Source organism: Natrix helvetica (assembly GCF_964273705.1).
Source record: "Natrix helvetica genome assembly, chromosome: Z".
Classification (NCBI taxonomy): Eukaryota; Metazoa; Chordata; class Lepidosauria; order Squamata; family Natricidae; genus Natrix; species Natrix helvetica.
In genome coordinates, this window is record NC_138554.1 from 111,178,939 (window position 1) to 111,192,386 (window position 13,448).

The 13,448-nt window shown below is 37.8% G+C and overlaps 1 protein-coding gene across 13 annotated transcripts in view; it reads right to left on the bottom strand.

Annotated features, from left to right (window-relative positions):
• Positions 1 to 13,448, bottom strand: part of KIAA1217 — a 255,677-nt gene that overhangs the window by 50,563 nt on the left and 191,666 nt on the right. For 12 of the 13 annotated variants that reach the window (XM_081969856.1, XM_081969854.1, XM_081969855.1 and 9 more), the window contains one exon: positions 6,615 to 7,417. In XM_081969856.1, coding sequence (XP_081825982.1) covers positions 6,615 to 7,417 — 803 coding nt within the window. Of the gene's footprint in view, positions 1 to 6,614; positions 7,418 to 10,010; positions 10,198 to 13,448 lie in introns of those variants that run through there. The other variant, XM_081969851.1, reaches the window with a different exon arrangement.

Sequence of the window (13,448 nt, forward strand, 5' to 3'; positions counted from 1 at the left end):
GAAGCCCCTATTGGCTTACATACAGGTAAGGACGGCGGGTGGGCCCTCCGGAGCACTGTACAAGAACGGTACCTGGTGCTCTCAGCAGTACGCCCATACGGGGCGTACCGGTCATATCCTATTACTGCTCTGTAGGTGCCTTGCTTCTTATCACAGAGCCAAAAGCTTAAATGCCTGAAGGCTACCACTGATAAACAGGAGCTTTCAACTGTTTTGACACCAAGTCAAACATAAAAAAGTTGCTGATCAAAATACAAATACACTTTTCTTGGCTGCAGTAGCACACCATTAAAAATACCTTCCTCTTTAATGAAGCACCTTTTAGGTTGGTATGAAAATTCCTCCAGGCTGAGAAATGAAAACTTATGAGATCAAAGAATGAAGCACCATAGTAGAAGTAGCCTCTGTCAGCTAAGATTAAGTAGCATATTAAGAAAGGACAGAACATTGTCATTCTTGTTTTAGATCATGCAAAATCTGAAATAATGTTGAAGAGCAATATGGAGGAGTGTTCCTTAAGTCTGTTGTCTTTCCAATGAAGGTTGGAGATGGTCAGTCCCAAGTAGTAGGGAAGAACCAAAGCAACAAATTTCATTCTAGATGGTGGAGCAAATTATGAATATTTTTCCTACTTCTTAAGCAGATTTATTCTGCCCCACTTTCACTGTTTCCTTTATTCCTTCTTGCCTTCACTGTTTTGCTGATGGCATGTAAAAATGTTCCCTTCAATTTGGAAAAGAAGACCATTTCTGAAGTTTCAATAATGGGCTAGATTGATTAGGCCTTAAATTCAAGGGAGGATTCAAATTTAGAACTTTCACACCTCTGCTTTTTTTTAATTAAAACAATCAAAAATTATTCATTATACTCTATATATTATACATTGGACACATGATATGAAGACTTAGTTTTCTTGAGAAGACAGAAGAAATGGACAACCATCAGCAAGGTGAATGGATTAAATTGCTGCAGTTATGGAGGTACTATTGGGAAATCTAAAGGGCCACGTTGTGAGAATGGAGAAATCTATCCCTGTGGTCACTAAGACGTGACACTAAAATGGTAACATATCATCAATCAATCAATCAATCAATCAGTTAGAAGACTACTATGGTAGAAGGCCCTAAACCTGAACATAAGTTAGACTTCTATGCAGGTAGTCCTCAATTTAAAATCCCAATTCAGCCCAAAATTTGTGTTGCTAAGTGAGACACTTGTTAAGTAAAATTTGCTTCATTTTATGCCCTTGTTTAGTGAATCACTGTAGTTATTGTTAGTAACATGGTTGTTAAGTGAATCTGGCTTTTTCATTGACTTTGCCTGTCAGAAGGTTGTAAAAAGTGATCATATAACCTTGAGACAGTGCAACTGCCACAAATATAAGTCAGTTGTCAAGTGTCTACATTTTGATCAGATGACCACAGGAATGCTGCAATGGTCGTAAGTGAGAAAAATGGTCACAGGTCATTTTTTCAGGGCATTGGTAACTTTGAATGGTCACAAAATGAACTGTTATAAGTCAAGGACTACCTGCATATTTCCGAGAACCTGGTTTGAAGACATCCATATTGGCAATATCTTTTTTAAAAAAAATACAGTAATATTTAGTATAGAATATTTTCCTGTCTTACTTAACTAAAAATAACTTAACTTAAGGTCATTATAATTCATTAAATTGATCTCCACACTGGACCTTAAAATTATCTAAGCAATGCTTTAAGGTTATTCCCCATTTCTGGAAACTTTTTAGGCCTTTCTTTTCCTTTTTTTAATATTTACAATGACAACAATACAAATCATGTTGATAGAGACATAAACTAGAATGTCAATTGTACAATCTTCTATTCAAGTTTACATGTTCACTAGTTTTGGAGAGATTGGGCTCTGATTAAACCAAGATGGGTGATATTTTCTCAAAAATAACATAAAATTCGCAGAAGGCTATTTGCAATATTTATGAACCTTTCAATTTTTATTTTTTATCCTAATAAAAATAATTATTAGGTACCTCCACGGTCTAATTGGAGAGCTTCTCAAAGAATAACAGGGAAATGAAGCAATGTTGACTTAGGAACAAAGGTTATATTTTGACATGTAGTGAGAGTTTGTCAGGACAACACTTATTCCATCCATCCACCACCAGTTAGAATAATTGGACCAAATAATTGGACCAAATTGGACCAAATAATTGGACCAAATTGGTTCAACTCTAATTTAAAAAAACCCTACAAACTAAATATCTATAGACGTCTATTGCCAACCATGAGCTGAGGTTAACATCAGAGGAAAGATTAAATTAGTTTGTATTTATACAATACAATACAATACAATAGTAGAGTTGGAAGGGACCTTGGAGGTCTTCTAGTCCAACCCCCTGCCTAGGCAGGAAACCCTATACCGCTATTTGTCTGAAACGGTATAGGGTTTCCTGCCTAGGCAGGGGGTTGGACTAGAAGACCTCCAAGGTCCCTTCCAACTCTACTATTGTATTGTATTGTATTGTATAAATACAAACTAATTTAATCTTTCCTCTGATGTTAACCTCAGCTCATGGTTGGCAATAGACGTCTATAGATATTTAGTTTGTAGGGTTTTTTTAAATTAGAGTTGAACCCGATGCCCTAAAGACTCTTCCAAATTTACGGTAGCTAGGAGTTCTGGGACTTGGTGTTTAACATATCTGTAGAATATCACACCTGTCAGTTTCAGGCCTAGCTTTGAAGGGATTGGCAGTCTGTGAAAACACTAGAATTTATATCTGCTTTGTATTTGCCATGTCATACCACTGCTAATCAAACTGCTTTCCTACATTATATGATCGCATTAAAATCTTGAAAACATTGTGTTTTTGAGGTTGCAAATTGATTGAGTTGCAAAGAATCTTCCGAAAAGGCACCACAACTACAAAAGGTTTTTTTGGAAAAACATTGCTCACAGTAAAAGGGAACTCTAGAGGTTTACCCTGGGCGGCATTTGGTCCACAAGTCTTTATGTTGAGAAGCTCTATTTGTCACTGCCAATTTGATAAGAATGCAAGTAAACTTCCTGATCATTTTATAATTTTATAAGATTTGCTTAAAGCTTCTTAGACAATGTTAAATGTACAGGTAGTCCTCAATCTACAACCACAATTGAGCCCAAAATTTATGTTGCTAAGTGATAAATTGGTTAAGTGAGTTTTGCTCTATTTTACAATTTTTCTTGTCACATTTGTTGAGTGAATCACTGCAGTTATTAAATTATTAACAGAGTTGTTAATTGAATCTGATTTCCCCATTAGTTTTGCTTGTCAGAAGATTGCAAAAGGTGATCGCGTGACTCCTGGACACTGCAACCGTCATAAATATGAGTCAGTTGTCAAGGATCTGGATGTAAATCATATGGCCATGGATTGCTGCAATGGTCATAAGTGTGAAAAATGGTCATAACTCACTTTTTTCAGTGAGGTTGTAACTTTGAATAGTCACTAAGTGAACCGCTGTAAGTCAAGGACTATCTGTAATAGCAGATCGACTTTTGGGATCTGAGGCAATTGTCTCCAAAAAGCCAGAGTTAGCTAGAGATGGCATTCAATGTACACAAAATTGCTCTACAAGCAATTACACAGACAATTTCTAAAGGAAGCCTCCAAACAATGTATTGTCCCAGACAGTCCCTTCTATTCCATAATGTAGCCAATGACACAATAATGTCCTAATAATGACATTTTAAAATCTGGAATCCATACTAAGTATGGAAAATGTCAATCACCCAGAGTTTGAAATGGGAGCCTCTGACATCAGGTAATAGGAGTGCTTTTGCACATAAAAAGCAAAGCAGAAAAGCTTGTTCAAACACAATTATAAACAACATAATGGTTTAGCGTTGTGTGTGAATTAAGTTACTTTGGTGATTAGAAATGAGAACAGCAGGGAGACCAACCCCAGATCTTATCACTAATTGATTCTGCAGCCTCAGAGCCAAATAAGGCAGGTACTTTCTTCCCATCAAATTCTCTGCTTTGGAAATTTAATCTCTTTCCTTTTCCCCACCTTCTGATTCCCATAATCTTTAGGTTGACGTTTGTAAAATACTGCAGTTCATAAGTGAGGAATATCTTTGAACTGGAATAACTACAAGGAAATGACCAAACAAAGATGGAGAGGGATGAAATTGAAGTGAAACATCTGAAACATGATCGATTATTAACATGCATTGTGGATTATCTCTTTTCTAGTGACATGCCTCAAATATTCTACCTCACATTTTAATAATTCTTTCACTCCATAGAGTATATTTTGGTTATTTTATGTTCAGCCAAAGTCAAAAGCAGGAACAGATGTGTTATGTTTTTTTTTTTAAAAAAAAAACTTTTTTACAAGCTTCCGTGATCCTAGCAAATTATTTCATACAAGTTATTTAAATAAGCATATTATAGATAGGGTTAACTGGAACATCTCAACCAGCAGCTTCTTTGCTGGTTTGGCTGGCTCAGTCTAATGGCTGAGCAGCAGACTTTGGCCAGCAGACCTGCCAGTTATGTCCACAGAGTTGGCCAGCAGACCTGCCAGTTATGCCAATGGAGCTTGTTGACCTAACAACTGTTTTAAATATTTAAAATTCAGTTTGATTCTCCTTGTTTCTAAAACGGGGGTCTCCAACCTTGGCAACTTTAAGACTTGTGGCCTTCAACTCCCAAAGTTCTGGGAAATTCTGGGAGTTGAAGTCCACAAGCCTTAAAGTTGCCAGGGTTGGAAATCCCTGTTCTAAAAGATATATTTGTCCATGCCTAGGCCATTGCCATCACTAAAAATTGGAGTTTTGTATCCCCTTTTGCAGGTGAGCGAAGAAAAATGGAAATAATACTTCGATAAAATTTACCTTTCAATTTACTCAAGCACTTTGTTTTTCCTGGAACAACACTTCTATCATTTCACCAAAGATGGTGATTCTCAACCATATGTATGGTTGAGATCTCCATATTGAGTGTTTTTTACCTCTTTCCTGAAAACTTTGCTTCAGTAAATGAATTAAAAATACAACATTTTTTTTCTTTTCTGCTAATGAGAATAAACAGGACTGAACAGTATAAATGTGTTTCTGAAAACACAAAGCAACGCTGAATGAAAAGGTCTTTTGTGTCTTATGAGGAACTGATTTGAAAATAATGTAAATGAGTATTTTAGCAATATTCATAAGCTTTCCTTCATAATTTCTGAGATAGTTTTTATTTTTTCTCAGAAGATAAATATTATATCAAATTGTTTATGGTAATGTATTCTCTTCCACATCTTGACCTTCTGAGTGGGAGGCAAGTGTTTTCACCACTAGTGGCCTATTGGTAAAGATGCTAACCTCCTACTCAGAAGATTGAGAGTTCAATCCTAGGCAGTGGCAGATATTTATCAGGCGCAAAGAGAAAATATCTGCAGTGAACTCTGCATAGGCGTCAGGAAGGGCATCTGGCCAGTAAATGCTCAGCTCCATCCAGTCGCCCCAAGTCCACCCCAAATCAAGGAATTAAAGGATGGTAAGAATAAAAAAAAAGTATTCTCTTTCTCCAATTTCAACTTCCATTCAAAATGAGTAAACAGCAAAATGCTAAATTCTTGTACATAAATTTGAACTTTTTAGTAGCTGGAATAGGCAACTGTTATAGTCAAGAAAGAAAAATCCCATCTTGACTCTATAATGAAGAAAATGAAGATTCAGTGCTGAATCAACAAGTAAATATCAGATAAAACTGCTTATTCTCCTGTTATTAGTTTTAGATTATAAAAACAACCCAGTTATCTTTTTAACAAACAATTAAAATATACATTGAAGGAAATACTATGAATTATACCATTAAGATACAGTACATTTCTATAAATAGAGCTTTTCTTTTTTCTTTGAGGATACAGCTTTATATTATGTTGGGAAGTCTTAATTTGGTGTAATATACATTAAATGCTATCTACCGTGTAAAACAATTTACGATGATTATAAATATGCCTCCACCATATTTTTTGTAAACATTAGCCAATAAATTTATCACTAAATGTATCACTTGCAACTACACCAGTATAACAAAATCATAAAAGCAAGCACACTGGGGAAACCATTTTTTCGGAGGGGAGGGGGATACAGGGAGAGTTTAACTATTCCTTTCCCACCTACAATCCCAATGAGAATTCCCCTTCTCATGCAACTGTAAATTTAGCTCTCTTCCCACCCGCTACCCAACCCCAATAGCAATATGTGTGCTGTGGAACAGAACTACAGTCCTGGCTATGGAGATAAAATGTAATCCTTCTTCCATATCTCCTATTAAATAAATAAATCTTGACATAACTGCAAATGCCACCTTCCGTGTCATCTGTACTTTGGCCCAGTGTTGTGATTTCCAAACTATGGTTAGCAATATGTTTGCGTTTGCTGAAAGACACATTTTAGGTATTGGAATGTGCATTAGATACATTCCAGGACCTAAAGGAAAGATATAGTTTCTATACTGATCTTTTGAAACCTCTGCTCTGGGTCAAAGGCCAGACATAATGATGATTCTTCAAATGCCTGATGCAACTCACTCACTTGACTGGTCACATTCTAGATACATGTCTGGCTTAAATCCAAAGCACCTTACTTCATCTTACCTGGTTTCATTCTCTTTGGGTATTACTGCTGTTCCATAGCCAAAAACCTTCTTGTCAGGAATGGCAGGGGCCACCTCAGCCATGCCAGATAAACCTGGAGCATTTCGAGCTTTCCCTTCCACAAAGACAGGAGTCCCTGGATCTTTCTTGAGAGACTGTCGACTGGGGGATGACCTATCAAGGTGAATGGTGTGTGGTGACACCTGGTGTGTATGAATGTCTATCATTCGAATGTCGGCCACTCGGTGAGGAGAGGCAGGAGGTGTTTTGGAACTCAGAGTTGGCAAAAGACTCTCAGGATACTTCCTGGATTTCTGTCGATAGAGTGATTGCTCCATAAGTTCTGCTTGCACGGGAGGAGTGCAGTAAGTGCCCGAAGACCTCATTGTACTACGATGGTAAGCAATGATATGATCGGGTACATCGAGGGAATGTCCTGTATGTGAACTCGCAATGCTCATCCTGCCCTCATGGAACAAATAGGGATCAGCATACAGCCCCTCATTTCGGAAAAGGGTCAGGGTCTTGTTGCCCATGTCTTCATCTGGTTTCACATCCCTCCTTTCCAAGATGGCACTTGGGCTCGGTGAGATGGGCCGTGGTCCAGGGATGTTAGAAAGCCTATCTCGGGGAATGGTTGCATTGCCAGGGCCACTGACTGGCCTAACACTATATGGGATCCGGGATGGAGAAGGGGGCATTGAATGTGGCACTGCCATAGGAGGAGGGGAGGTTGGAAGTGCATGAGGAGGATGTGAAATAGATCCTGGCCGAGAAGTATTTGGGAAGATTTCTCTCTGCATCTGCAAGATAAAGAAACTGACTTAGAAAGGCTTTTGTTCTTGTTTGGTCAATAGACAGTGATGATACAACAAGATCATTATCATTATCATTATCCAAACTTTTATTAGCTGCAGAATAGTAAGATCATGCAAGAAAACTGATGCCAAATATCAACAGTACTGAAGACTCTTCCCCAAAGAGACATAGTTTATTTTTACATCTACAAAGAAATGTATTAATATAGCCACATTACTTGGATTTCAAATAGCCATTTGTTGCCGTTCGGAGGTTAAAAAAAATGCACATTTTAGGTAACTTCCCCAAGAATAAGCCATCTGTTACTTTGTGTGTACTTTAAGAGACAAGAGACATGAAAGAAAGGTGGGGAAAAATCTTTTCATTTTTAAATCGGGTTTGAAAAGCAAAACCATTTAGGAAATATCAGCTGACAAAATAAGAATCCTCTTCTGGAGTAAGTTTTCAGCAGAATAAGTCAATTAAATACCGGATAACTTCCATCTAGGCATGTATTGAAGATGTGGGTTCATAGCAGGTCAGTTTAGCCCACTGACCTCTTCCAGCTATCATGTAATAGTCAAGTAGTATTCTGAGTGGCAAAATATCACACTTCTTTGAGAAGAAATTCTGTGCCTTCTATTATTTCTGGATATTTGTATGTGTGGTTTACAAATACTATTGACATGTTTTATTTAATGAGAATAGTATTAGATTCATTTTATCCGCAAATTAAGCACAGTGCTCTGATGTTAAACCCCCACAATATCCACCCCACTGGAGTGTGATGCATGCTGCATGGTGATCTTACTTAGCAAAACAACTTTCCACAATTTTAACATGTAGAGAGGATGTTCCCCACTGGGTAGCAACCACAAGATTCTTTGCACTGCTACCCAAACACAGAGTTGCAACCTCTTCCTTCCCCATTCATAAGTTTGCTTTTATCCTGATGTCAATTCCCAGGCCAGAATATACAATTACAGTTCCTATTAAATTTCTTTCCACAGCCGGAGCCTATAAAGGACACTTCTGGCCAAAGGTCAAAGTGAAGTTTTGTAGCCTTAAGCACTGGTAGGTTAATACTGCAGCAAGTACAAAAATAAGCAAGAAATAAGGTGCGGTAGCAGGATATGAAGTACTATGTCAAACAAACATCAAGCAGTACAATCAAGCTTCTCAAGTCAATTGTGGTGTGTACATAAGCATTTCAGGCTTCCCTATAAATTGCACTGTGCAGACCCCATCTATCTACTTCAAGTACACCTCATAAAGCAGGGGTCTCCAACCTTGGCAATTTTAAGGCTTGTGGACTTCAACTCCCAGAGTTCCTCAGCCAGCAAGTCTTAAAGTTGCCATGGTTGGAGACCCCCGTCATAAAGAATCCATGGCTAAACCTAACTCCTTCAAAAATGCCAATGTAAGGGTCATGTTATTATCGTCATCGGCTTTCAACTGTTTCTTTATTTCTCTTTAGGTCTACATTACTAAAAACAATACATTAAAAAAAAATCAACAAAAACCAATACCTCCAAATTAATTAGGTTAGTGAGCACAGAAAATGAGAGTATATCCAGGATAGCCTACCTATATAGAATTCCCACTTACGTTCAGTTTCTCACCAGTCTGTTAAATCCTTTTTAGCATTGAATGACACTCTGTGTTTTACTAATTGAACTAAAATGTTGCTTTGATTCACATAAATTTCCAGCAAAGGAAGGACTTTTCGATTGTCAGTTATGACACCTACCTGCAGTGCACTAGCCTTGCTAAAGTGTATTGTGTGTTATCTGCAACACACCTGCTAAGAAGCTGATGTCAATTTGGATGTTCTTACTTCTAATATAATACACAGCTATACCCAATTACAAGGTGAATTATCAACTACTGGCCAGGCAGAAAATTGTTCCTCCAAGAAGTTCATCTTGTAGAAAATAGTCTCCTGATGACCAATAGATTCCAATTCTACCCAGATGAATATTCATCTTGGTATAATTGGCCAGAGCCTTTGCACACATAAGCATGCACAAAGTTCAAAACACCTTCCAATTGGTGTTTTGTGTTATACATGCATTCTATAATACATCTATAAAGTATTTCATTTACTGCAGTTTACATATTTCAATTATTCCATTCTGTATCCCTTATCTCCTCAGAGGTTTATTTTCAAAAGATATACCTGTATTTCACATCATTTTTTATATTTCTTTAACACATATGCATTTAGCAACTCTACCAAACTTATTATTTCAGAAGTAAATACAATCACACAATTTGCCTTCATATTGCAACAACTTAATTATATACTGGAAACTAAGCAAATGTACAACATCTCCTCTCAATTGTCTTTAAAAAGGCAATAATATATATTATTGTTGTGAGTAGCCTTCTGTTAATTATAGATCTACACATATGCAGCCTTGTATTCTTTTGAAGCAAAGACCTTTTAGATCAACTTTTCTCAATCCCTTCTGTTACTAAATTTTGTTTAGTATTGAAAAAGCAGCATATCCAAACCACCAATGTGTTTCTTCTCCCAAGCATTCCTTCTTTGCCAAAAAGAAAGAAAGAAAAATAAAATAAAATAAATCCACTTACTTTAAACTAAGCAAGTCTTTCTGGTAGACCAGATAATCACTAAACTGTACCCCACATGTTGCAATGCTTTGCTTTTAAATCTATCTAGAAAGACAAATGTTCCTACATTCATCTTCTTGAGAATGGTTGCTATCAAAAAAGGCTTGTCTGTTGGTCTGAAGAGTGCCCTGCTCACTTCGCTCAGCCCTTCAAACGGCACTGCACCAGTAGCCCAAAGTACTTTTCTCCCACAATAAACATCTCAGTTTCTCCTCCTCTTGCAAATTAGTCACTAAATAACACCCTTTGGCATGTCATCCAGTCAGAAGCCCTGCAACATTCCAGACTGCACATTGGCTCCCTGAGCAAAGCACGCACATGAAAAGCACAGAACATGGCAATTTGTAAAGAATAGTCTTCCAAAGAAAGAGAGAGAGGAAATAAACAACCACAAGACAGTTTCATCTCTGTTTCTTTCTCTCTCTCTAGAAATCCATAAGAAGTATCCTTACAGTAATTGCACAACAAAAATGTTTCCAAATGTTTACATTTCAATAAACTCAAACAGCTAACAAAATTCAGTCTATTTCAAAAAGGAAACCCAAATACGGCTGCTTCATCTGCAGCCCAGATGAACAGGGGGCGGGGAGGGGGGGGGGAAACCTACCCTTTTAACTGACCCAGGAGAAATCAGAGACCTGTTTACTAATTAACTTGTTACCTTAACTGCTTTGCCTGGTTGAACTTTGGGAGTCACCGTAAATCAATATGACTCCTATGTGCAGAATGCTACACATGCAATTGGGTTGGGTTGCTGTAGAAGAGGTAGAAAACAATGAAAACACGAACTGTGTCACCTTCTTGGTTATCTATGGTAGTAATTAAGACAAAGATACTTGGTTTAGGTCCACTTTCTCATCCCAGAGCCCTCCAGATCAGCAGATTTCATCCTTCCCAGGCTGTGGGGGCATGGGTTATGAGTTGGGAGCTATGCCAATTATAATCCCATAGGAGAAAGATGCTGTAATGGGAGACACACCCACTGGCAAGCACATTTGGCTGTCAATCGGTTGCACACTGTGGCTAGTTAGTGTAATTAAGTAATAAATTTTACAGGTAGTCCTCGACTTATAACAGTTCATTTAGTGGCCCTTCAAAGTTACCACACTGAAAAACCAATTTCGTTGTATTTAAGTACAATGACAATAAAGATTATACTTATACTTTTTTAAAAAAGGGACTTATGAATGTTTTTCACACTTATGACCATTGTGGCATCCGCACAGTCATCTGATCAAAATTCAGATGCTTGGAAACTGGCTCACATTTATAACAATTGCAGTGTCCCACGGTCAAGTGTTCACTTTTTTTTTGACCCGACAAGTAAAGTCAGTGGGGAAGCCAGATTCACTTAACATCCATGTCACTAACTTAACAACCACAGTGATTCACTTATCAACCGTGGCAAGAGAGATTGTAAGATAGGCAAAACCCACTTACTTGTCTCGCTTAGCAACATAAATTTTGAGCTCAATTATGGTTGTAAGTTGAGGACTACCTGTAGTCTCTCTTTGTATGCATATGAATGTGCCACCATGCATGCATGCTATCTGGGAAAGTCTGGAAGTTGAAGTCTACCCATCTTAAAGATGCCAAGGTTGGGAAACATTGTACTAGGAGCATAGCATTTCTTCCTACACTGCCTCCTGTAACAATAACAGTAAAGTAGGATCTGGCTGAGAATTACTCTTGGTCCTATTCTAACACCTTAACTGTTACACCTTGGTGACTTCTGCATTTTTCTCACTGATACCCTTAATTTTCCTGGCTTATTCCTATATCTTTCCTTTAATCACTACAGGGCGTTAATTCAAACAGGGCTGAAAAGCATTAACTGATTTAAAAGATGATTACCAGTAATCAGGAGAATAATTCCTCGTGCATACAAAAAGATCTCTAGACTCCAACAGGCACATGTAGGTCACAACAGGGAGACCAGTGCTTTTGTTCAGATGAGGTCACAGCACAACTCTAAAATTATGCTCTAGGAAAATAGAAAGCTTGGCTTCAATCTATAAAGCGACAATAATTTCTTTAGGGGAGAATGGGAGATTAAAGGGCTCAACTAAGGTGAGAAAGAATCCATCAGTGACTCTGTCAGTTTCACCTGCAGCATCAAACTATTGTGTATTTATGCATGGGGGCAAAGGTAAAACTTTAACTAGGCTGGCAAGGAAGCCATCCAATATTTGGAGGCAAATATAAAACCTTTCTGTAAATTTTCAACAGACAGATTTACATCATATATTCCTTTTGTCTTCCTTTATTTGGGGAGGGCACCCATTTTTTGTTCTTACTAAAACCCTGTGAGAGAGGCCCTGTTCCAAAAATCTCAGGCTGAATGTCATGGTAGGAATTTATAATCTGGGTCTCCCAGGTATCAGTCCAACTCTGAAATAAGTCCACTAAGTATTTTTTGCCGCTCATGCTTGTAGCACTGATTAGGATTCATTTAGTCTCTTAACAGGAGGAACTGCAGAGCAGATTCAGCCAATGTGTCGAACTTCAATTTTTACAGGAAAAAAGGAACACCAGGGAGATCAGCAACACTTTTCTATTGCTGTAATGTAGAGTAAGAGGCCAACAACTTCTTGTGTTTCTTAAAATAATGTAACTCCCACCCAAGTGCGTAATTACCTTTTCACTGTCCCCAAACTGCAGGACATTGTAGAGACTCAAGAGTCTCTACAATCTCAACTAGGTATGTCATTCGTTATTGGTGCTCTTTCACAATTGTGTAAACATTCAAAATGGTGTGTTTCTGCATACATACCTTTAAAGGTGTTACAGCCCTCATAGTCTCTTTGGGTCATGAAAGGGTAACCTTTGAGCTAATGTGTGCCAGATGAGTGTCTCCAAATCTGACCTCTGCGTAAATATGTCAGACTTGATTATTGGTTTGAGTCACTAAGAGATTTTTCTCTGACTTCTATGGTTGCTCCAAATGCCTTCCCCCCAATATCAACTAGGCAGACGTGTCTGTGTGTGCAATATTGCATAGGGGTATGATCTGAACAACTGCAGTTATAATAAACTATTCTGCTCCATCAGAACATTGGCTTCTTTCTATCCCCTGGCAAGGATATCCAGAGTATTTCTCTGCTGGCTCAGTTAGAATTTTGCCAACCCCAAACAAACACCATATGTACTTGTGTGTAATGTGTTGCCTGTGATCCTTTGTATTTAGCCCTTCCAAGGAAGAACTATGCTTGTTCAAATGTCTGCAGCACAATTCTTAAAATACTTGAGTATGAGCAGTTATCTTAATGATCATCAGAACATCATGGTCACTATTCTTCATAAAAGTGTAAGCATTTATTTAGAAAATTCATATGGCCCATATATATGTGAACTCTGGATGGCTAACAAAAAATAATCATAATACAACAACCTAGGCAC